Source organism: Colletes gigas, unplaced genomic scaffold (assembly GCF_013123115.1).
Source record: "Colletes gigas isolate AHSC1104 unplaced genomic scaffold, ASM1312311v1 Colletes_gigas_Sc00023, whole genome shotgun sequence".
Lineage (NCBI taxonomy): Eukaryota > Metazoa > Arthropoda > Insecta > Hymenoptera > Colletidae > Colletes > Colletes gigas.
Window position 1 is genome coordinate 218,413 of NW_025106652.1, and position 25,008 is coordinate 243,420.

The window sequence follows — 25,008 nt, forward strand, 5'->3', positions numbered from 1 at the left end:
GAAACACTGCAGTTATCGAGGTGTCAGTGGCGCCAACAGTCGTGAGCCGTTGGGCGAAAGATCACGGCCGCCCAGATGGCGCTAGCTGATTGATTTTCGCGCAGTAGCATGGCAGCTTCCGTTCTGCAGAGTGTTTTCAAAGAGCAGGTGAGCGTTTCGTAGACCGCGTCGCAACTCCTTGGTTAGATCAGCGGAGAAGAAGCTCATAAAGGGTTCTACTGTGGAGTGGCCTGGTGTGACTGTGTGTGTGTGAGAGTGTGTTGCCGAACGGCTGGTGTACGATTTGAAAAAAAAAAAGAAAAGAAAGAACCGAACGAACGAACCAGCCCTCCGAAGGAGCATCATTTTACTTCGTGTGAACTCGTGCAGGGACGATCGAGGTAGTAAACTTCCTATTGCTGGGAATGTTGAAGAACCTGCTTCTTGTTCAAGCATCCTGCGAAGAGGTGGGTAAGTTTTGCCGATCTTTTATCTCGTAACGGTCGGTTTTTCGTCGGCATCGATCGAGGTGTTTACAGACAACCAATTTTGAACGATACGTTCGGTTCGTTTTTATTTTTATCTTTAAATCGTGATTGTCTACATCTCGAACGATTAATTCGCAGCTAGCTCGTTATTCCTTCGAGCCTTGCCGCGGAGACGGAAGCGGCACTGGCCGAGTGACATCTGCATCGAGTCAGACGTGTTCACGAATGGCGGTGCGAATATCGATCCTCTCGAGTCTCCGGCCGCGAGGCCGTCTTGGTTTCGAGGTCACCGGGACTTCAGCCGCAACCCTCACTCTCGATCTCGGTATCTTCAACCACGACCTCCCTTTTATCGCAAATTCCTACAACTATATTCACGGTGTCCCGATGACACCGGATGACGTTCGATGGTGATTGTTAATATCCTGTCGCGCGTCGTGCTTTTAATAAAAGGATCACCCCGTTAAAAGCTCTGCATGTAAGACATAACGACTCGATCTAGGATCTATCCCCGTCTAGTCCTGTACCGTATAAAACGGAAATAGAGTCAATTGCATATTGTTGCACTAGAATTTGACTAAAAAGAGTTGTTTCATGCACAGGGAGTTTGTTATTATCGATTAATATTGAACAAAAATCTTTTATTACCTTTTACAGAAGCAGAATTAAACATGAGAAATGGTGATAAAATAAATGTATGCACCTAAAAATGAGCTAAATTAGTTTGCCTTTGAGGAAAAACGACCTTTTTATGCAGTCAGTCAAATATAACAAACATTGAAGAACGATAAGAAATTATAATGAAGTAATTTCCTACTAATTGTAGGGAAGATAATGCGCAAAACAATGCTGTGTAGATAAAAATATTACGACAATGTTAGTGGTAACAAGTTTTTAACGTTTTAACAAGTATAAGGCTTTCGTGTCGAAACTAGAAGATGTATCGAAGATAGAAAAATTGAAGTGTATTGGTCGCGAAATGAAGATTGACCTGTGCAGCAACCCTGCCGTAAAAGAATTTTGGCGCATAAGTTATATAAGTCGTAGTAGAATCGCTCAAAGTGTGTCCTAATTTTAGAGACGCAGAAACGAATGCGGGGCATGCAGGCGTTCGATCCAAATCAACCGACACAGCCACTTACGATCACCTTGACCGTGATGAGCGTGCTAATCCTTCCGTGTCGTAATTTCAAATCCCATTTCCGTTACGATAGAGATTTCCTACGAACTATATCGGTATTGTTTAAAGAATACTTTCAAGAGCCGAGCGAAACTTTTGTTACACATTAGAACAGAACTTACGTTCTTTGTACTAATAAGTGTTTTACTTTTTCAATTGTATGAAACTACGAATTACCAAATCCAGAACTTAACGAATTTAATTTTCAGGTTTAATTCAGCGTTTGTTATGAGAGTACAGGAAGTTACAGAAAAAATTGAAAGTTCTATCATCAATGAGACTGTCCGCTGATTAATTGGCGATTAAAAACTGATGGAGTCAATGATTAATAGTTATAGATTTATTTTGAATAGTTATACAGAGTGTTCGGTCACCCCCCGGGAAAAATTTTAATGGGAGATTCTAGAGGCCAAAATAGAACGAAAATCAAGAACATCAATTTGTTGATTGAGGCTTCGTTAAAAAGTTATTAAAAAATTAAATTACAAAATTTCAAATCGTTCTGGAAAAATTATTTTCGGTTGCGGGAGTCAATTACAATCGTTTTTGGTGATTATACATATCCCCGAAATTCTACGCACTTTCGAGAGAAAAATTCATTATCAAAAATATAATTTCTGGCCACAAATGCCTCCTCGCATGCAATTGTTTAAAATGTCATAACTTCTAAACGAATTGGAGGATTTCAATGTTTGAAAGGCAAACAACGCGTATTTTAATGAAGAATATTTAGAAATTCCAAGAATATTCGAAGAGTTGTTCCTTAACACCGTGAAGTGAGAAAAACCTCATAAAAATGGCCCAATCTTCAAACGTCCATAACTTCTACAATTGTAAACGTATCTCAATGAAATTTAATATGGAAGTAGAGCTCATGGATATCTAAAAAAAAGTACGAAACAAAATTTCCGTAGGACGTTTAACAAATTTATTAAAAATGAAAAACGGATTTTTAAGAAAAATCGACCCAGGGGTACTGAAATTTTTCGGCAAAATTAAAAAATTTCAAATCGTTCTGGGAAAATTATTTTCGGTTGAAGGGGTCAATTACAATCATTTTTGGTGAATAGACACATCACCGAAATCCTACGCACTTTCGAGAAAAAAATTCAAGTAGGTGGATAAAATTTTCGACAAAATTAAAAAATTGCAAAACGTTCTGGAAAAATTATTTTTAGTTACGGGGGTCAATTACCATCGTTTTGGGGGAATATACATACCCCCGAAATCCTACGTACTTTCGAGAAAAAAATTCTTTACCGAAAATATACTGTGCGGTCGGAAATGTTTCTATAACTTTTTAACAAAGCCTCAATGAACAAATTAATATTCTTGATTTTCGTCTTATTTTGGCCTCTAGAATTTTCCATTACAATTTTTCCCAAGGGTGGCCGAACACCCTGTATAGTTCCTTATTGCCCAAACAAATAGTTTTGGTCATTAAACTAGAAGCCAGATTCTGGTTAAAAAATTAGAATTTGAATTAAATAGAACTATGCAGCTATTAAAAATAATGCAGAAATTCTCAATGGTGTGCGAGTTTCCGTGAAGCGATGCCTATATTTCGAAATTGTTTTAAGCATTTTGGACCCTGTTGGTAAACAACGCTTAATCGATGAAACAACACGCGAGGAACGTTTATTTGTATAGACCGTTCTCAAGTACGTTTATCGTTGATGCGTGCTTTCTTTTGTTTATGTCTTTTTTCGGCCGGGTTAAATTGTTTGTTGTTTATTATTTCCGACCATGTTGTCGAGCCCCCAACGAATCTTTTTTATCGGAGGCTCTCGATTTCGTAAGGTCTCGAGGCCACGTAACTGTTTATCGCATGAAAAAGGATCGTAGTAAAAAGTGACATTTCTATGTGAATGAGGAGCCTAATTCTTTGTACGATAGTGTTATCCCACTGTTTATTCACTGTATAAAGGCTGTTAAGATTGACTAAAAATACATCACCGTTTCGAAAGCTGTGTAATGCTTTCTTGATAACTTTCAATAAAATCTGTATTACAAAAAGAAAAGTATTATTAGAGACTAGGCAATATGCAATCAGCAATTTCTCGTAACAAAAGTCTACAGATTTTCTCACGAAATCAATAGTAATTATTTGCAATATGACGTTGTTTTCCTGGCGAGCGTAGTTCTATAATAAAAATTTATGTATTCTTTTTTCGTTGTATAAGCAGTGTGTACGTCACGATAAATTTGGATAAATATTGATACGTACAATCACTGACCGGTCGCTGTCTATATACGATTACAATAATCATCTGTCGTTGCTTTTCTCTGTAATTCTCGATAAACATTTCAGATAATCGGTGCGTCGTCGTCAACAAGCTTGTATTTAATTCAAATTTCGAATAATTCTCCGTCCCGTACAAATATTGGTTATCGCTGGATCGTACAAAGATGACCGGGGAAATTCTATTCATTGCACCATATTAGAAACATTCTATTTCATATCGGGTTTTTTATAAAATCTTTGATCGAGTTCGTCGTTATTATAATGAATAATAATAATTATACCTTAAAATTATAATCTGTTGTCGCCATAGTTTGGTAGCCAGTTAAGAAAAGTTGAAAAATGTAAAAAGACCGCGAACAAATGAAAAATCGATTTTGTGGTCGCGTAAAGTGTTAAGTTACCCCTTAATTATCTCAGAGCAGTTGTTCGAAATCATCTCCAGTTTTAATGGCCTTTGGAATCTTGCGAAATTTCGCGGGGCTTTTACTAGAGCGGTACGCGGACCGAAAATACTGCGACGAGATTTTCAGGCCGTGCTAATTCCGAGCTCCGTACAAATTTGTGCAAACAGCGTTGCGCAAAGCTCGGTGTACCGATCATGATTCGCCTCGATTCGACGAATGTCGTTTCGCCTTTTTTTTTCTGTGTCAAAAATTTTTAAATGTCGTCCCTGGCATTTTTCCACGCGAAACTATCGTCAGCATCCGCGGATGCAGGCCTACGTTGTTATTGAACGGTAAACGGTGCGGAACACTTGCGATTTAATGCTTCAGAAATGCTGAATCGGCCAGGCAAACCCGGACGATCGATAATGTGAAAAAAAAGAAAAAGAGAACGAATATAATGCTGACGTCTCTGATCACTTTGAGCGTATCGTATAAATACCAATTTCGAGTTCTGTCGCTTGGCTAACATTTTTATTTCTCCATTCAGAACGTCGACTACGCCCATAGAATTTAAAAGAACTAATTGTAAATTTTTCCTGAACAAAAAAGAAAGATAAGTTAGGTTCTTATATTCTGGTATTTGTTGTATTTAATTGGTCGGAACAATTAGAAATATCGTCGGTAACAATAGTAATTTTTACGCTTTTATTCAGAAAACTGTCTGCCGCCGATGCATTGTGTGTCGACTACGAGTCGTAATTATCTTGTTTCTAAATTGTTCAGCCTAGCAGATGGAGAATGATTTTTTACTCTCCTTGCTGTAAACTCATATCGTCATAGTCGTTTATTCACCATTGTCGTACAGTGACGAGTCCGATTCGTCGTAAGTTCTTTATGCCAAGTTTCACAATAATGAAGCTCGTCGGGAAGTTGTAAACCAAGTCTGTTCTTCCTTGTGAGCATCGTATGCACGGAGAAATTTAAATAAAGTTGAATAGTATAGGCTTGAGAAGTTATTTATAATTAAATTGTACGTTGAGGGATTCTAAGTTTATTCGTTTTTTTCCTAAAAACTAGTATTAGGGGGATTGCTCTGCAGTTAATCGAATACAATTGAACTAGTCCAATTTACACCGGGAGCAGTATAAATACTTCCTTGCTATCTCTCTGCATGAGGTACAAGCTCACGTATTATTACGTTTACGTTGGATAGGTGCCTAAAGACGCCATTTCATCTTTGAGGTACTCTCCATTCGGCACTAACGGATTCCTGTTCTAATTTCGCCCTCTGTCTTACAGGTAATTGGAAATGCACCAGACGACCTTTCGATGCTGCATAGATTCTGGACAATTTTTCCTTTTACCGATGCATCGTTTTCGTAGAACAGTGGGTGATCTAGAAATATTGCAATATTGTACTATAGAAACCCGGAAGAGTGAACAGTTATATCGTAACAGGAGTAAAAAGTAACAAGGGGCGAAAGTATCGAGTGAAACACTTTAAAATATATCGTAAACGCTTCCTTGGAAACACAGGAATTGTCCATTGGATAAAAAGAAATTAGAACTTTTAATTCTCATGACTCAGTTACCCGGACTTGTTTGAGTAATGCGGAAAGCGTTTACCTTGACCCGCAAACGCGGCATTATTTTTTTAAATAACGAGAGACGTTTTTGCCGCGTTTCCGACTGCTTGGGAAGCTGTACGAGTTATGTCGTCGTTCGACCGGCACTTTTACGAGATTCATCCTGGATTCAACTGTTCCCTTCGCATTGACCCAATTCCGCTCGCGTACACGAGGCCTGGATACATGGGTATTATTATCTTGCCACCGCCATTATTCTCCGGTAAATCCATCCAATTCAGAGACGAAGTTTGCGGTGGGCTGTTCAGCCGAACGTCGATGTTTGATCTTTTGAAAATTTATCTCGTCTCTGGAAGAGCACGCTTAAGGCGGTCTTTTACACTGGAATGCTGAAAACACGTATCCTTTCATCAATTTTCTTCTCCGACATCGTCGACCGTATCTCCTTCCAACGTTGTACATTATTTATATCCGTTAGGCGTGTGCAAAAGTTTCCACCGTTTGGTTTAAAATATCACAATGGCTCTATAGAAATAAGTAAACGAGTAAAGCTTGTACTGTCCAAACTAAACATGTATAATCTTGATAGTTGTATGTTACTTTCGCGGGCCGCCGTAGCTCGTTAGATCAGCAAAATTTGGCAACCAGAAACGACGTTGCGGTAGAATCGATTCTAACAACGAATTCCTGGCGTACTCGACCCGATTATGCAGACGAACCAAATACATCCGCAGTCGTGGGGTGCAAAATCTTGTGGTTCGACTAGATTTATCTACGAATAACGCAAACCCGACTGCGATCCGATCCTAAACAGATCAAGTATCGACGGACAACTTCGACGATGATAAGTGGCAGGATATGACGCGGGAAACCGATTAAGATCCTCGAGATCGTGCACGAAGTCACGTAGGCCGTTGAAAGGCGGGAATCGCGTTGAATTTCCGCCCCATTCTCTCTGTAAATGAACATGGACGCCAGTATCGAACGGGTCCTTCAAAGAAATCACGAGATTTACCCTTTAGAGGCGATGTCTGCATAGATAAAATGTTTTTATGCATTTACGTACCGAATAAATTAATTTTCAGGTACATGTTATTTTACTACGTTTCTCCGTAGTGTCCGTTCTCAAAGGGTTAATCCCAGAACAGTGTCTTCCGAGGAAAGGAAATTTAAACGTCCCTCTCCGTCAGTCATCGTAACTTGTAAGATATATTTTAAAATAAAAATGTTTATTAGGCGTACACGAACATGTTGAAAAACGTAACATTGTTAACTCTTCCAATTGTTTTAGATTTCTGGTAAGAATTGGCCACATTCGTTCGCTCGGAGTCGGCCGAAGACTGAAATTCTCTCGGCCGCGGTGAGATTCACTCGCGAGGCTGCGATATATCTGGGGCTTTCCTGTAACAGTTTTCCCTGTAAGCGGGTCGTGGACCTCGTGTCCACCTCCCTCCGGTGCGTGAACCTGCACCAGTTGCGTCGGGAACCTCACCGTGAGCCGACGCCAGTCACGCGTGGATCGTCCTCGAAGTAACTGCTCGTTCTGGAGGTGATCCGTCGTTCGTTTAACGGGTCGAACATGTGATCGATAATCGACCATCGGTATAGGTGTGTTGCTTTCTGTGCGATCAGTGATTCGAAGAAGTGTCCAAAGGTGCGATCGTTAAACTGGAAGCGAATGACGAAAGGAGAATGTATCAGAATAACGACGAGGATTACGAAGAGGTCAGCTTCCCAGTTTTCTTTGTGTCGCCTCTACTTTCTTAAGTTCTTTCCCCGGTCTGGAATGCAGTGTTCGATAGCTTCGATAGGTTTCGTGATCGAAAATTGCATAGTCTACCAAAAGATCTTATTAATCTTGGCAATATGTTCCCGCTGGGCTAGTATAAGTTGTAGAACGGAAGTCTAGGTTTCTAAGTAACATGGAACACGAAGAGAAGATTGATGTAGAACAGCCAGACTCTTCGATGGAAGAGGAACAGTAAAGAATCTACTTAATTATTGTCCATTATTTTATCCTCGTGGTTCGTACAAGCATGGCTAATGGGAGCTAGGCGAGGCTGCAGATCCGAACCTCATCAAGGTTCTCAATTTTTTATGTAGTAAAATAAATTATTTTCGTTTGTACCATTTCCAAACTACACTGAATATTATATGTACATTTAAATGTAACAATTTGAAAGTGGCTTAGAAAATGATTTCTTTTTTCATTTAATTTGACACTGATCTTGCAGCTCTGTTTCTTTAACGTGCATAAGATCCTGTTTGTCTCGTTGAATCTGATTGCAGTAATTTACAACAGTCCATAATTACTGCCAATTTCATACTACGGTAACTGAATAATTCGCTTAATCTTCTTGAATGCTTCAGCGAGAAACGAACATTAACGTTTCTTTTTTGCATTAGAATTGAGGTGCAATGTTCAGCATCGTTATTAGATATTCTACGTCGCAGTGTCTGGATAGCCGTTAACCAAATCGTTTCTATCGATTACTGTTTCCGATCTAACACATACGTCATGTGAAATAGTTGATCATTTCATCATCTGCGTATTCCTTTGAGCACAATTGACTACCCAGATTTTGGCACTTTTCAAGCAATGTTATTTGAAATTCTACAAATATATTGGAAAGTAATTTTTTCTTTAAATATATTTTCAAATTTTATATCCCTAGGGTCGATTTTGCTCCTGTAACTTCTGACATAACTTATTCCATTATTGTATTCCTTAAATATCTTATTTCACAGTTTGAAGTATTTCATTACTTCATTATTTTAAATATAGAATCATCATTTTCAAAGTTATTCCCGCGTAACAGGATATTGTAAGTTATCATGTTTCACGAAACTAACTGGAAATAATAATCCTATTATTTGAAATAACGAGGCAATGAAATATTCTTGGAAATAACGGACGCGTTTAAACGGACGCAATGAAATCACGGATCTCTCACGGATAACTCAAACTATTCCTTTTTATTTTTATTAAAAAGCAACATTCGTCCAACTCTATAATTTTAAATAAATATATTTTATATTTATTAATTTATTTAATTCTATAAAATTCAAAATTTGATGTGCTTTGACACTAAAATATAATTAGAATTGCAGTGTTTCAATCGCCGAGGACATTGATAAAATTATAAAATACAAATCTGTGAAAGTTTTGCGGAGTTAAATTACATAAATTACAGATTATAATATCCAATAATGATGACGTTAGTATTAATTGTATCGTATTATCGAATACCAGTTCTGTGTGACGCATTACGTAAACGTGTGATCTTGTTGTTGTTGAGATTATCCGTTCGGATCACCGATTGAAATCCATCGCTTCGCGATAGCACACTGATGCATTTTTAACCGCATTAGGCGCACCTCTGTGTTACGGGATGCCTTTTAAGTGCATTGTGCTACCGTCCGATCCGAGTGTATGACGAATCATACATCGGTAGCTACTCTTGTCAGATTATCTGTACGCGTCCTTGTCCCTTAAAAGACACTTGTTGCTTCTTTTCTTTCATTGCAGCGATTTGCCGCGCAAATGGCCTCTCAATGAAAGAGGAGAACCCCTTCGAATCGTTAAACCCCTGCAGGGAGTTGGGTTACGCCGATTAAACATTTATTCATGAATTTATCGATCCTTGGAAAAGAACGCTTTAGCCCCCCTTCCCTCCAATGGGTGACATACAACTGTACTTTTATTACGTCCCAATCTTGCTTTTAAAATCACTGCTTGGACTATTTGTATATGTATGTATATTTAGAAAACATAAAACTAATTGCATTTATCGTGGACGTTAAATTCGCTTTTGTCTCAAGAATATTGTGGCACCCGTCTACATACATATGTATATGCAAGGGTTTCGTTTCGGATGTACATATACAGGGTGTTCGGCCAACCCTAGGAAAAATTTTAATCGGAGATTCTAGAGGCCAAAATAAGACGAAAGTCGAGAATATCAATTTCTTGACTAAGACTTCGTTAAAAAGTTATTAACAATTAAATTACAAAATTTCAAATTGTTCTGGAAAAATTAGTTTCGGTTTCGGGGGTCAATTACAATGATTTTTGATGAACACACATACCTTCGAAATCCTACCCAATTTCGAGAAAAAAAATCGGGTAGATGCAGAAATTTTTCGACGAAAAAAAAATTTCAATTCGTTCTGGAAAAATTATTTTCGATTGCGGGGGTCAATTACAATTATTTTTGGTGAGTAGACATATTCCCGAAATCCTGCGCATTTTCGAGAAAAAAATTCATTACGGGTGGAACTTTAAACGTTAATAACTTTTTAACGAAGCCTCCATCAACAAATTGGTATTCTTGATTTTCGTTTTATTTTGGCCTCTAGAATACCCCATAAAAATTTTTCCCAGTGGTGGCCGAACACCCTGTATATGTACAGGGTGTCCCAGCTAAAGTGTGACAGTCGCGATACTGCAATAACTATTGATGATACGGAAAAATTGTTTATATAAAAATTGCAGGATAAAATAGGATCTTTATTCTGGCGTAAACGGAAATTTTATTTATGTTATTAATGTCAAAGATACGATGATGAAGTTTCGTTTTTTAAATGGAGCTATATATTTTTTTTTGGATCATGCGATAGTGTTTTTCAATACGAATTCATTAACCTGCAATTTATTTACCCGATTTTCATTAGTTTTCAAGATATAGCGCTTGGAAATTTACTGATTTTCGGCGAAGACGTCTCGGCTTGAGTGGCAAGTCATAAAAGCGGCCCTATTGTTGCGCTGTTTGACTCCGCCTGTTGAAACCGATAGCAAGGGTCTACGCTCGGAACGGCAGGCCCGAAGAGTCAGAAACATGAAAAGTATTGTCCATCACGATTTAAGTTTGTCGCATCGAGGATGGTGATGTCGCTAATAATTTGGATGATTGGAACATTTATTTATGTAATAGATGTATTATTTATGTTTGGCAAGGTCCAAGTTTTTCCATCATGAAAAATAACTCGGGCAAACTTTAAAACAGTGACACTCACGTATCAATACTTATCTACGAGTGTTATTTTTAGTTATATGTTCTTCCAAACGTATACGTGGAAAATTCCAGTCTCGATTTTATTTGCTATTTATTCGGATATTACTGTATGCATAATTTGGCAACATTATTATCAGTAGCGTCGAAGTGAACCAGTCGCGAGCAAACCTCTTTTTCTTAGACCCTGGCGTAGGAGAACCCTTTGAAATATAATTCCACGGTGGGCGTTAGAACAATCTGTGTCCCTGAGACTTATAATCGGAAGCCCAGATGAGGCGTTTATTGAAACCACAGTCGACGAAGATACTTATAAATAGATAGTTGATATTAGGGTCTCGAGTGATGCAAGAATAGCTTGTGTTGTTCCATAGTCGAGTCCTAATACAAGCCATCCAGACCTAAACCAGAACAGGCCACTAAAGGGACTCCGTAAACGCGTTTGTAATTGAAGAAGGAATATTTAATTTGTATTGCGATACTTAGGTACAGTTTAATGCGCGAAACTTTTATAGTAGAGTTTAGTTCAGAAATTTAAACGACCGTGTAAAAATCTAAACTTAATATTTCATGGAATTTCGAGGAAAAATGATTAAACTTAAAAAATAATTTCAAGTTAATATTTTAAAAGGTGTCCTTTAACACCTAGAAATAATATACATATATAAAATAAATGTTTTATCTGTAGATTTTAAACGTCGAGCCTTTAACCGCAGTTACGTAACATTCTTTTCTTAATTACCGTTAAATTTAGATAGCTGTGTAATTTCAGATTATCGGTATTTAGCGCGCCACGGACCACCGAAAGAACAAAGAAAGAATAATTTACTTTGAGTCGTAAATTAATTTGATTGCTTGCCGTTTTAAACCGTATCGCTAGTTTATGTTCGTTTCATAAACCACGATTACATTTTTCTTTTAGATACTGAAACGCGTTTAGCGGGAACAACGGAGAATTGAACGATGGACTTAATATAGACCACATAAATTGTATGGGACGAGCAGGAAATCCTCTGGGCGTCATACCATTATCTTATTGATTACTCCTCCCTTTGTGAAAGAACATTTGCGATTCACGTTCTGTCAGTTTCGCGATCAAGGGACATTATTAACACGTTCGCATATTTGTGGCACGTCGATTTTCGTCACAGACCAACGTCGCATACTTGCAACAACAGTACTCTGTTTTATGTCTCGGTAAATAAATGAAATGTAAATAGACCATATTTGCCATTTTGTACTATAAATTAAAATTATTAGCGCATGTATTCAAAAGGATGAATTTGGTTTGCAATAAGGTGAATATGATCTGCAAAAGAGTTCATTTATATTATTAAATATATTACTGTGAATTAGATTGTTGTTACTACAATAAGGAAAGATATAAGATGTGAAAAATATCTAAGAATAAAATTATTAAGGTAGTAGCGAACGTTTTGAAGACAACGCTATCTTGTATAGAGTTTGTACACGTTCTTACAGGATAACTGTGTGTAACGTACAGAGAAATTTCATTAAAATTTACGATTCGGGTATCATGTGCGAGGAAAGTATACACAGTATTTGTACGCAAAGGTACGCTACCACTTTTAATTGTCGGAATCATAGGCTTTACGCAGTCATTTTAGCGCTCAAAATCGTGCAAGCATAATCAGTGCTGTGTGATAGCCACGTCACCGAAGATTAAACTACCGATCCAGGGATTCTCAATCAAATTGTCAGCTTTTTGCTTCGAGTTGACCCTGCCTTTCAATCGTCGACAGCCACAATGAAATTGTTCGAACCTTAAAAGCCATTTCTCTCTTTTCGAGGGCCATCGGAGGCACCAAGATTCCCGGTTAATTCAGAATTCTCGAATGAATCGATGCGAATCAGAGAGTGACTCGTGTCACCGTTTGATCGTTATCATGTTAATTAAAAACGCCGATGTGTGATACTAGCGAATATCGACAAATAAACTAGACATGTGTTATTCGCGATCGGAGCTGCTCAGCCTGTTCGCTCGTCGGTTACGTAACACAGTCGCCTTGCAAAATGAACGACGCATACAGGAAGCTATGCGTTCGACCGGTTGGGCATCTCTGCGCCAAGCACGCGCTTGCAAACGCGTAAAAATACCTGCTCTTGACAATGAACAAAGACCACCACTGGCGTCGACAAATGAAACTAGTTTCCTCTATAAAAAGAAAGATGACTCAAATTCAGATAAAAGGAAGATTATCTTTTCGAATTAAGACTTATAACCATAGCATAATTCCAGTTTTAATCTATAAGTATCTAGATAAGAAACTGATTTATTCTTTTGAGCGCTAGTTCGCTAATTATAAGGTGAAATCACGAAAAACGACAAAATGACATTGTATCGTTTCGCTTAATTACTCACAAGATGGATTTAATTTGCAATAGGGCGAATATGATCTACAAACAAATTAATTTGAAGTGCAAAACCTGTAAAGATCATGGTATGATAAAATTACTGAAAGTATTGAAGCAGTAAAGTTTTTTTCATACACGACGAGTGGTTTGAAAGAAGAGGAACAAGGACGGGGACTCTTAAACATCGGATATAGTTTTAGAGAACGGTCGAGGAATCCGACAAAAAATGTCTGAGGCATGAATTCCTAGAGGCAGAGAAATAATAGAATTAGGAGGAGGAATACTCGAGGAGGAAAAAGTCGAAACGCAAGATAAGCGGTTATAAAATCGGTGGAAAGAAAAAATGTGGGGCGTGAGAGGTCTTGTGCTGACGCCGACTTAACTATTGGGGGGAAAAAAGAGGAACATAATCTGAAATCACGGCTACGTGGCAGGTGGCTGATCAGAGCAACGAGTTTTTGTTTCTATTATTTTTACATAAAGGCAGTACATAATTTACAGAATGAATACCGAAGTTTTCGACTCATTCCAGTCCGATTTTCTTCTAAGTAATAATGGAAGTTCAATATACAGCAATGTATTTATTATAACGAGGTACATTACAGCAATATAGACACAATTCATCACGCTTTTTGTCAAATATAATTGCTGTTCTACAATGTTTGTTTGAATAATACATTGGATTGTTGTATCATAATATGATAGACACTGTGGACAGTTACTAGTTTCCTGAGTCTATACATGCGAACCCAATCGACGGATCTTGCTATCATGACGACACTTTTAAGACAGGATGCAGTTTCATTAACATCATCGGCACCTTTGCGTTTTTAATTTAAGGTAATGATTCATCTCGGGGCTTAGCAAAAGCATTGTTCGTCTGAGGTCACGTTTGTTTAGTGTTAGACGCGTATCCACAGCAACAAATATCATTTATATTAAAGTATTAAATAATTACAAAATGTAATATGGAATTCTGATGAATCATTACAATTATAAGTAATTGTATTGGTCGGGATTATTTTGTAAGGGTTGCAAAATGTAATCTGGAACCGCGATTAACGATTACAATTGTAATTGCACTTATATAGTCTCTCATGGTAGTATTTGACAATTATAATAGCGATCGGTAACCGGACCACTAACATTTACGAAACATAATGTGGAATTGCATTAATCAGATTACATTTTACCCAACTCTTGCAGATAGACAGCACGCGTAGGAGGGAGCCGAAGAAGACACAGTCTCTTTTTGTAGAAGCGAACCGATTCAGTCTCGTCGTGTCTTTCGCGCGCAGAACACAGGTCGTGGTGTCGCGTTCTCGTCCGTCGACTCACATCCAACACGTGCGTGACGACGCACATACCGTTCCGCGTTATTTAAGAACATCTGCTGACCCGTTTTTTTTCTGCTCTTTCTTCTTCTCCAGTATTCCACTCACGCTGTCGCCGTCAAGCATGCTAATTTCCGCGAGCACGTGACGCTTCTTCCTGGAGAAAGAATTCACGCCATCCGCATCTTCGAGTTACCGTTATACGTTGGACTATTTTTATTTCTTCCTTTTCGATTAAAGGAATTCGAAGAGCGAATCTAGTGTTACGTTATGGTACGTTCTCGTTAGATCGCTTTTCGCGCCAAAGCTAACAACCTTCGTTGCATTGTATTCTCATTTCGCCGATTGCAAGCGACCTGTTATTTTCGTCCACGCGTTCAATCATAGTACCATTTATTTTTTAAGCTACTCATCATGATTAAAACATTACGATTCAGACCGTAATGTTTCGCTTACGATTGACTGGGTCATACGGTGTGTCACAAGCGAATCGTTCCAAAAATGTTTGCACGTCGCGTTGGCCCGGGTTTGGATAAGATTGCGTATTCATTTTCGAAACGTGTCCGCGATTCGTTAGTAGGTTCGGTGATAGATTCGATGTCACCTAATTGTCAGTAAGTAATCCTTATTGTTGGTGCGACGAGCGAGCAAACCGTGTCGGGTTATCGTCTTCGCAACGCTGGCACGTCCGTCGAGTGGCTTGTATCATTCCTGCATTATTTTCTGCGTCAAGTTCTCGAGCGAGGAACGGCCGTGAAAAGTGTATGTAATAGTGTCACGTGACCGGCACGTGACACTGTGTCTATATTACTCGTTGCAGATTTGATCATCTTCGTGCGTAGGCACCGTACTCTCTGCTAAACCTACGAACCGATAGGCCGTGAATTTCTCGCAGTTTACGACCAATTCTGTCAGAATTAGATTAGTTATTACAGTGTGCTCCATAAGTCGTTCCACCATTATAAACTTTCATTTATTAAATATGGCCGCCCATTTTTAATGGGCGAGTGCTCTCTGCGTTAGAACAATGTGTTAGAGCACTAGTGGAAATAAAATTTAATTATTTCTATATATAGTTTCGCGGTGAACATTTCTTAATCAAATTCTCAACGGATAAGTTATCAAAATACCGAAGAAAAATTTTACAAAGAAGTAAATCAATTGTTAAACGATCGAACGACTTGTGGATCACCCTGTACTCATTGTTGGAGTCGATAAAATTGTATGGAAAATTTATTAGTTATTGCTCCCACTCGATGTAACTTGGTGTCTTATCTAATCTTCACGGCAAGAGAGACGTAACCACTTAGCACCTAACCCATTACCGTCTAATGTGCACTTAATTGTGTAGTTATAAGCTAATTTTTTTTTTCAAATAAGTTATCATTCACGCATTGATAATGTTTCGAAGCTGCGTACAATAAGTTAAATGCGCAGCGTGTCGCGCGAGTTGTAAATTGAATTCTTAGTCTCCGAACGAAACGAGTTGATCCTTTGATTCTTCGGCTCGCCTTTGACCGCCACGAAATTATGTCGCGGCTCTTGCGACGAATTCTCCGCGTAGAATCTTCTAAATGGCCACGGCTGGAGTAGGGCTGTTCGGATGAATCCTTTCTAGACTAATGTTATTAAGTTCATATCTCGATTGAACCCAGCCTCGTCTTTGAACTTTGTTCTGTAATTCGATTGATACAATGCCACGCATGCATGAATTTAAAATTAACGCAATGGACAGGTGGAACTACGATTTTCAGTTTATCGTATGTACAGGGTAATTTTAGATATTGGGACAAAGTTTAGCCAGAATTATGCATCTAGTAATAATGAAGTTTCGACGATTGCTCAATATTTGTCAACGAATACAGAAATCGCATGAAATTGATGTAATTAACTGAATTATCGACTTACGCAACGCGACGTAGCTACGTGCGTAAATGCAACCTTTTTGTATCATGCGATGATATATATAATATTATCGCAGATAACCCGAGGTTCATAGACATTATTAAAAATTGCTTTCGTTCGATGATACGATTACATAATATTATCGTATCAGTGTACAATATTAAATTGCTCGAAAAAGAATCGAGTCCGTAAACTTGCAATCGCCCGCCATCTAATTCTGGCATCATGAATAACGGCACTAAAAGATGAGAAAAAGGATGCAGAGCTTGCAGGTTTCGTTCGCAATCGGCGCCATTCGTTGAATACCTTCAGCTTTTCCATTTCAATTTATAACTTCTCTTTTTTATTAATATAGTACTTTTTGCTGAATACTAATCTGGAATATTCAATTTCTAGGGTTCCGGATATCTAAAGCGAGCGAACAGTGAACGCCTCCATGAAATATTTAACCAGGTAAAGACAAGTTGATTTATTGTTATCGTGATATATAGATTTGGACAAACTTTATTTGGCTTCTGTTCTTTTCTCTTCTAAAAAATATAAATACACATTCGTGTCTTGTATTCATTTACTTAAAATGTTTGAAAATGTTGTTTGTGTCTTCTGAACTTTGTTTGCGCCTATAAATACCTCAAATACCATATCCGCCATTTAAAAAGCATTCCTCTCTGCTGCCATTGGCATAGCGAAGGTCCATCGTCATGTAACATAAAATCAGAACGTTTAACGCCATGATATTGGATATCAGGATGTTTGTCTGTTGTGAAAACTTAAATGTCACGTTGTCATGACATTCCAACCGCAAATGTCGCGTTATGTTTTCGGACATCGACCTTTCTTTTTTATCTCGTGTTAAAGCTTGATTTACCGTTTTACGAGAAGAGTAAACAGGATATATCGGGTGTGCGCGAGATAGAACAACGGCAGAATGAGTCATCCGCTTATAAATATAAAAATTTGTCTATTGTTTAGAATTTGTATTAATAAAGCTTGTAATATTACACTTAATGTTAAATATCTCAGTCATTATTCTCTCGTTTTTACCATTGTTTATTATAGCATCATGTGTACTTCACCTAATCGCTATTTATGTAAGAGGAAATAGGAAATTATCTTGTGGGATAATAATATATATACAGGGTGTTCGATGGAAAGCTTCGCGTTTAAATATTTCGAAAATACATTCAAGAAAAATATTGATATTAGACCTATTTTAATTTCAAACAATTGACCTAAATAAATCTGTAAAGCGCAGGCATATTTGTAACTTCGTTTTTGCTCCAGTATTATTAATATTTTCGGATTCGTTTAACGATGCCAAAGTCGTAAAAGTCAACTTTGTACCTTATAAAAATTAAAAAAAGGAAGTAACAACGATAAAAAAATGTTTTCAATATGCAGTTGTGTTCACTACCACTGTATATAGATAAAAATTTATTCACTACTCTGTGATATAGAACACACCTAATTTTAGATATTTGTATTTTTTTTTAACTGACGTCTACACGTGCGAAGCCACGGCGAAAGCTAGTTAAAAATAAATGAAACCTCAGTTTCCTAAGCTTAAAGCAATATGTATCAAATAAGATCTAATAACATTTAGTTACGTAACATTATTATTGCACAAATCTGTCACTGTCAGGCACGGACTTTTTAAATTATTAGAAACCTCGTTAATTATCAGTTTGTATAATTATTTTAAGAAAAGGAAAATACATTTGTTAGCTTTGGTATCGTTAAACAAACCCAAAAATATCGACAATTATAACTATCTGTCCTTCTAATCTCATCTGATTAGATTTTTTGACTGTCAAATTTCTCTTTTATTCGCAAATTTTGTGGACGATTATTCATGGATTGCGGATATGTCGAATCTATTCGTTCTTCCAAACAACTTTTGACTAAAATTGGTTGGACGCTCGATTCTTAAGACGTCGAACACGGTTGCATGATGATGGGGCGGGGGTGAAATAATGGTGTTTCCCCGGAAATTACAGTACGCCTCGCAAGAGAAGAATGGCGAGAGGTTCATGACCCCGTCCGACTTCGTTAGAAGTTACCTTGGCCTTTACACAGATACCGACTACAATCCGGATTCCGTCAAGCTGCTCGCCGGGATCGTCGATACCAGCAAAGATGGGTCAGTGACAAAAATTGTAGACGAAGTTTCGACGAATATTTGCCAATTTAAATTTCGTTAGAAGTTGATCGCGCAACCGAGTTTGTTGCAATCTAATTTTGCCGTTGATACTTTCAGGCTCATATCGTTCGCCGAGTTTCAAGCATTCGAAGGACTGCTCTGTGTGCCGGATGCCCTGTACAAGACAGCCTTCCAGTTGTTCGACACTAATGGAAATGGAATGGTTGCGTTTGGTAAGTAAAATCTACGAGTAAGTTCGATTCGATCGCGTCGATTAACGAGCGACGAGTTTTCACGGTCTTCGATTTTCCTGTCCAAGACGAGTTCGCTGAGGTGATGCGGAAAACGGAGCTGCATCTACGGATGCCCTTCAACATGGATAGCAGTTTCATTAAACTTTATTTCGGAAAAGATAAACAGAGACTGATCAGTTACGCGGAGTTCAGTCAATTCTTGCACGTAAGTTCTCGTCAGGCTTTTCGTTTAAACCTCGTACAGGGAATGCAGAGCCATTTTGACCCGTGATGCAGAAATATTTTTGTCAACATGACCCTGCATTTGTATGTCGCGTCCGCCGTTCGAGGATTAAACGATTGTTTTTTGTCCAGGATTTCCACGAGGAGTACGCGACAGAGGGCTTCAAGAAATTCGACAAGGACGGGCAAGGTTTTATCTCTGCGTTAGACTTTCAGGATATAATGCTCAGCATCAAGAGTCATCTGCTGACCAAGGACGTGAAGGATAATTTAGTCGCCGTAAGTTACCAATTGCGTTTAGGTATAAATGTACAGATAACTGATTTGCAAATACCAGTCTACTTGCTATTCAGTTATTATTGATACATTTACCTCACGTTCCTCGGGGTTGTTTCATACCAAATGTACTCTACTTGGAGTAACAATTTAAGTTTGGTCGAAATTGGCTCGATTTATTTGTTAAAAGAGTTGCATCCAATTATCTGACAACAAAATATTGATCCAGTAGAAAATTTCATGAATTTGGTCTGCAAGGTAAAATTAAAAATGTTATTCCAAGAAGTGTTAATTTTGGCGTGGAATGGCGTCTGTTCAGACACAAGCGGAAGACAAGTAATCGAATGGAACGTGAATACAGGCCACTAGTACCGGCCAGACGGGTAGGAAGGTCAGCTTTCCATACTTCATGGCGTTCAATTCTCTGTTGAATAATATGGAACTCATAAAACGTATTTACTTGAACGCGACGAATGGGCATCGATTCGAAGAGGTTACCAAGGGTTTGTGAAAAATATCTTGTACATACGCTGGAAACATTCGAGTATGTTTTGCAATACCGAGGGTAATCGTTTTAATGTTTTCAGAGAGGTTCCTTCATTCCGCACAAATGATGTCGCAGATTACACCCTTGGAGGTGGACATTCTCTTCCAACTTTGCGACCTTCTTCATCAGACTGGGTGAGTAACTACGAGCTTGAAAGCACTTCAACGTCGATTGGTCACGTGGAACGAGTAATTCGGCTGCACGCAGTAAAAAAGGAAAAAAAGAACACAGTATTTTCAGTATCTGGGTGTTAGCCGAATGCGATAAATATTTTCCACGCTGACCTGGTCAACGAAAAACAATAAGAATAACAAGCGTACGAACGTAATGAAAGTCACGTAATGCTATCGTTGCATCAGCAAGCACACATCGTCATCATCCATATGTCGAGTGTCTCGTATCTTGGCAAAAGAAGATGGAGACTATCCCTATCAAGAGAATCATTTCTAATCGCCTTCTATGCCTACCAAACAAAAGCTAGTCACATAATTCTTTCCGATCTTCAGTGAGCGATGATTAAAGTTTTTTATGATTGAATATATTTGTTTACGTGTTTACGCTGCCTGGATCAGATCTACGGAAGATGACGAGGCAGATACGCGGCTTGGGTGCGTCTTTGTATTACAAGAATAATCACGTGCTATATAAATCTGTTATAATGCATACGTTGGCTACAAGTGAAAGCAACGGGAATTTTTCCGCGCACAGAAAAACAAAAACGCTCAAACAACGAATTTAGAAAATACGTTTGAGAACTCCTTCGACGCAAAAGATAACGAAAACTCGTAAATGTTCTTTTCTAAATTCCCTGTTTATCGTCTTTACGGGCAAAAATTCCCATTCCTTTCGTCAATGTAATTGTATGTACATGTAACGATAATCACACTTGTCTCACCTACTTTCTTCAGCATCTATCTTAGGACGATGGTATCTGCAAATATTTGCACACCGTGGGCACTAACGATTCCATTTTTCTCCCCGTTCAATGCTATGACAGATTTAAGGACATGTTTGAGGAACTCTATTGCCAGGACATATCTTTAGTATCGCTCGAAGCAGTGCCATCGACGTGTTGCATAACGACCATCTTAGATACCATCTTTTATTTTTATTTTTTAAACTATAGGGCAGACCGAGGATAGTTAACTAAGTTCTTACATCTGTAATTTCTATGAACAAAACCGGTAGCATTTTGTTAACTTGTTTTATACCACAAGTTCATACATTCCTTTAGGCAAACAGGCATAATTTTCTGCTTGGAACACATTTTCGATGCAGCAGCACATTACACGACAAATTGTACATTCTTTTGTTTCAATACGGTGAACAAAAGCACAGAATTAGTATACTTAGATCATTAGTCAACTAGGCCCGGTGTCCCCTAGATTCTTAAGGGAAATGATCCATCCATCCACCTTGCCCCCATGTTTTAAACGCTTCATCGCCGTCGAGAGCTACGGCACACGTTATTGAGCAGGCATTTTCTCGGGTTTCAGGAAAATTGTATACAATGATCTCGTGGCTATTACACCTGAGCAGTATTTCAAGCAAATAACAAAACGTCTCGCCGAGATTAAGGCGGTATCGGTAAGTGTGGCGAAAGAGAAGATTGTTCACGCCGGTCAGATGGCAGTCAGACATTCCCGGAAACAATTGCACACAATTACTCAGAATGTGTCAGATACGTTGTTCAATAGTCAGTATTATTGCCATTCCAGAGCCCGGACGAGCGTGGCGTGATCGTACAAATACTTGAGAGCGGATATCGATTCCTGCTTGGATCTATCGGCGGAGGTATGTTCACTGGCTCTTGGTATATTGACATTTCTCTTTACAGCCGTGAAGCGTTCTAGGATTGCCGATTCATTAAGTTCGTCTGCTTTTCAAATATCCAAACACCGTTGTATAGTTAGGGATAAATTATTTTAAGCTTTTGAATGCCTGCTCCTCGCGGAGTGGACACGATTAAAGTACAGTTGAAAGTAAGAGCTAGACGAAGGATATTTTCTTCAGCGGTCGGCGCTACGGCCGTCTACCCGATCGACCTGGTGAAGACGAGGATGCAGAACCAGAGGACTGGATCGCTTGTCGGCGAGCTTATGTACAGAAACAGCTTTGATTGCTTGAAAAAGGTTGGAATCGAAAAGTCTCGCCATGAAACACTGCCTGCATTGTTAATCATGAAGCTGGTGTTTTGCGTTTGACAGGTGATCCGACACGAAGGTTTCTTCGGCCTTTACAGAGGTTTGTTACCTCAGTTGATGGGCGTTGCTCCGGAAAAAGCAATCAAATTGACCGTCAACGACTTCGTCAGAGATAAGTTCATGGATAAAAACAGCAATTTGCCCCTTTACGGGGAAATAATATCCGGTGCCTGTGTAAGTGATCGATGAACATATTCTAGTACCTGACCCTTGATCTTAACGAAGCGTATGCCTACCTTTCCCGCCCACGACGAGTATTAGGATACTCAACATCGTTTCTGAGAGCTCCCGTTTGTTTTACAGGCAGGTGGATCTCAGGTAATATTTACAAATCCCTTGGAGATTGTGAAGATTCGGCTGCAGGTAGCTGGAGAAATAGCTGGGGGTTCGAAAGTCAGAGCATGGGCTGTTGTCAAAGAATTAGGACTTTTTGGTTTGTACAAAGTGAGTGTTTAAGGCTGTGGTTCTCAAACTTTTTAAGGCCACGCCATAGTTTAAAAGAACATTAATCTTTTTGGGCTCGTGGCACAATTTTCAAAAGAATAATTCCGACACAGATCTTACTCCTCAAATTGAAATGACCTTACTCTCGTCTACGTTTTCGCTTCTTTTAGGGCGCGAGAGCTTGTTTTCTACGGGACGTTCCGTTCAGTGCTATCTATTTCCCAATGTACGCACACACGAAAGCACGACTGGCGGATGAAGGAGGGTACAATACACCTTTGTCGCTCCTCGTTTCCGGGGCGCTGGCCGGTGTGCCTGCAGCAGCGCTGGTCACTCCTGCAGATGTAATTAAAACGAGATTACAAGTACGTTTCAATACGTCCAATCGATCATTCCCTTATGTCATTTTGTTCAGTAACTATACCGAATTATAATTGTCTCGTGTATACGTATGTATCTATATAATTACCTCTCATTATTTGAAAACCTGTGCCACCGTTCTGTGCCGTAGGTCGTAGCTAGGGAAGGCCAGACCACTTACAGTGGCTTGATGGATTGCGCGAAAAAGGTTTACAAGGAGGAAGGCGCCAGGGCGTTCTGGAAAGGAGCCACAGGTATGAGATTCTATTATATTTGTTTTAGTTCAGGTTTATAGGTAATTTCGTACTTTAAAGAGTAAGATAGCTTGTTAACTATACCTGGATGTGACATTTATTTTAAGTTCGATATAAAGAGAGTTAGTAATATATTTTGATTTGGTCGATTGCATGCGCGGGGATCGGCTCCCTGCCGCATCTTTCGACTATACTTCCTCTCCAATATGACCTGGCAACTTACTTCTAAGTGAGTACTTCTTTTTCTCTCTGCCTGCCAGTCTCGTTGTTTCTTTTTTTTTTTGTTTCTTCTCCCCATCTAATTTTCCTTTGCGAAATCCACTGGTTTTTTTCACTTTCTCGTGTTATTCCTGATTTTCTCCTCGATGCGTTTATTGTTTGTATTCAAGGTGGTTCGTCGAAAGCATCGCATCGCACGATTCGTTCTTTTCATGTGACTTATTTTCCTCATCATTTCATACAAGTTTCTTACAACCGTTGTTTAATTCTATTTTTAGGAAGAAGAATGTTTTGTTATTGTTTGATATTGGTTTTAATTTTATATGTTAAGTTTGAGGAAGCCTCGAGTAACGTTATAACAATTCATTGAACGTAACTTTTCAAGGGCGCCGAAATATCACTCCGCAAATCTTTATTCGGACAAAGAACACGCTCCAGTGTGTAGGAACGGAACAACCTTCGAGCCGTTGTTATTCGTACGAATTTTTTTCTATTTTACAGCACGAGTGTTCAGATCATCGCCGCAGTTTGGTGTCACGCTCTTCACCTATGAGCTTTTGCAGAGGCTTTTCGTAGTCGACTTCGGAGGATCGTAAGCATACAGTTTAAATTAAATTGAACGTCGTCCCGAGTTTCAAGAACAGCGTAAAATCCTTTGTTTCCGACTCTCTCAAGAAAATTGGTACCCTTTAGGTTGTGTAATAAGTCCGCTCGTGTTTTCTTGTAAGAAATACCTACAAAAAATCCGAGATTTAGCATGAAATTACTCCCGAAGCTTTCGAAAGAATTAAAAAAATCCTAAACAGCGCGCATAAAAATAAGAAATGTTGTTTTCAGACGACCTACAGGGTCGGAACAAAAGGTACCTGCTACAGGTGTAGCGCAAGAGATTCGATCAACGAACCCTGATCATATAGGCGGCTACCAAATAGCTCTGCCCATCTTTACGGGTATAGAATCGAAGTTCGGTCTTTGCCTACCCAGGTTCCAAGTGGTAACCAGCGGAAAAGAATTAGAGCTAGAGAAGTAAGCTTGTAGTAACCTCCCGCCATTACGAAACCCGAGTACGAGCTCCACAACACCACGAACCAAGTAAATCCGAGTCTTTCGAGCTATTGTCATCAATCGACGTTGGCGAAACTTGTTGCGTTGTCAAGCGCGACTTTGACCGAGGAATATCGAGACAATGCATTCTTGGAGTTGCAGAACCTTTGTACGGAGTCTCGGAACGTCGGAACACGAGGAAACCGATTTTAGAGAAAATTTATGGCAACCAAACGAACGAAATTCGGACGCAGAAATATTGAAACCTCGAGGAACTTAGTAATTTTTTCCAAATTTATGTTCGAACCTAAAGCATATCTTGATTCGAGGAAACGAAGAAATACTTTCACAGAAGCAGTAAGTGGAGCAGCAGGATCTAATCGTAGGATTCTCTTAATCGGCGTGCCGTGAAAGGGAAACAAGAGTCCTAGAATCGATAACGATAGAACAACGTCAACGCGCACAACCTATTCGGTGATCGTCGCTGAGAGACAGCTGGCAGGCAACTCTCGGTTAGATGAATCAAGAAGATAAAACGGTTTAGCCTAAGGAC

General features: G+C 38.9%; 1 protein-coding gene across 3 annotated transcripts; it reads left to right on the forward strand.

Annotated features, from left to right (window-relative positions):
• Window positions 1–145: 145 nt before the first annotated feature.
• On the forward strand, window positions 146–24,879 carry LOC122401316 (calcium-binding mitochondrial carrier protein Aralar1). Of its 3 annotated transcripts, none has more exons than XM_043403385.1 (18): window positions 146–450; window positions 16,888–16,944; window positions 18,489–18,631; window positions 18,749–18,864; window positions 18,951–19,090; window positions 19,240–19,386; window positions 19,745–19,886; window positions 19,971–20,064; window positions 20,503–20,538; window positions 21,427–21,517; window positions 21,649–21,724; window positions 21,944–22,062; window positions 22,138–22,308; window positions 22,438–22,578; window positions 22,749–22,943; window positions 23,090–23,192; window positions 23,913–24,003; window positions 24,249–24,879. In XM_043403385.1, the coding sequence occupies exons 3-18, from the start codon at window positions 18,522–18,524 to the stop codon at window positions 24,439–24,441; spliced, it is 1,965 nt and encodes a 654-aa protein (XP_043259320.1). In that variant the 5' UTR covers window positions 146–450; window positions 16,888–16,944; window positions 18,489–18,521; the 3' UTR covers window positions 24,442–24,879. The 3 variants fall into 3 exon arrangements, with proteins under 3 accessions (XP_043259320.1, XP_043259318.1, XP_043259319.1); XM_043403383.1 differs by having other exon boundaries at window positions 146–446; XM_043403384.1 differs by lacking the exon at window positions 20,503–20,538 and having other exon boundaries at window positions 146–446.
• Window positions 24,880–25,008: the final 129 nt, after the last annotated feature.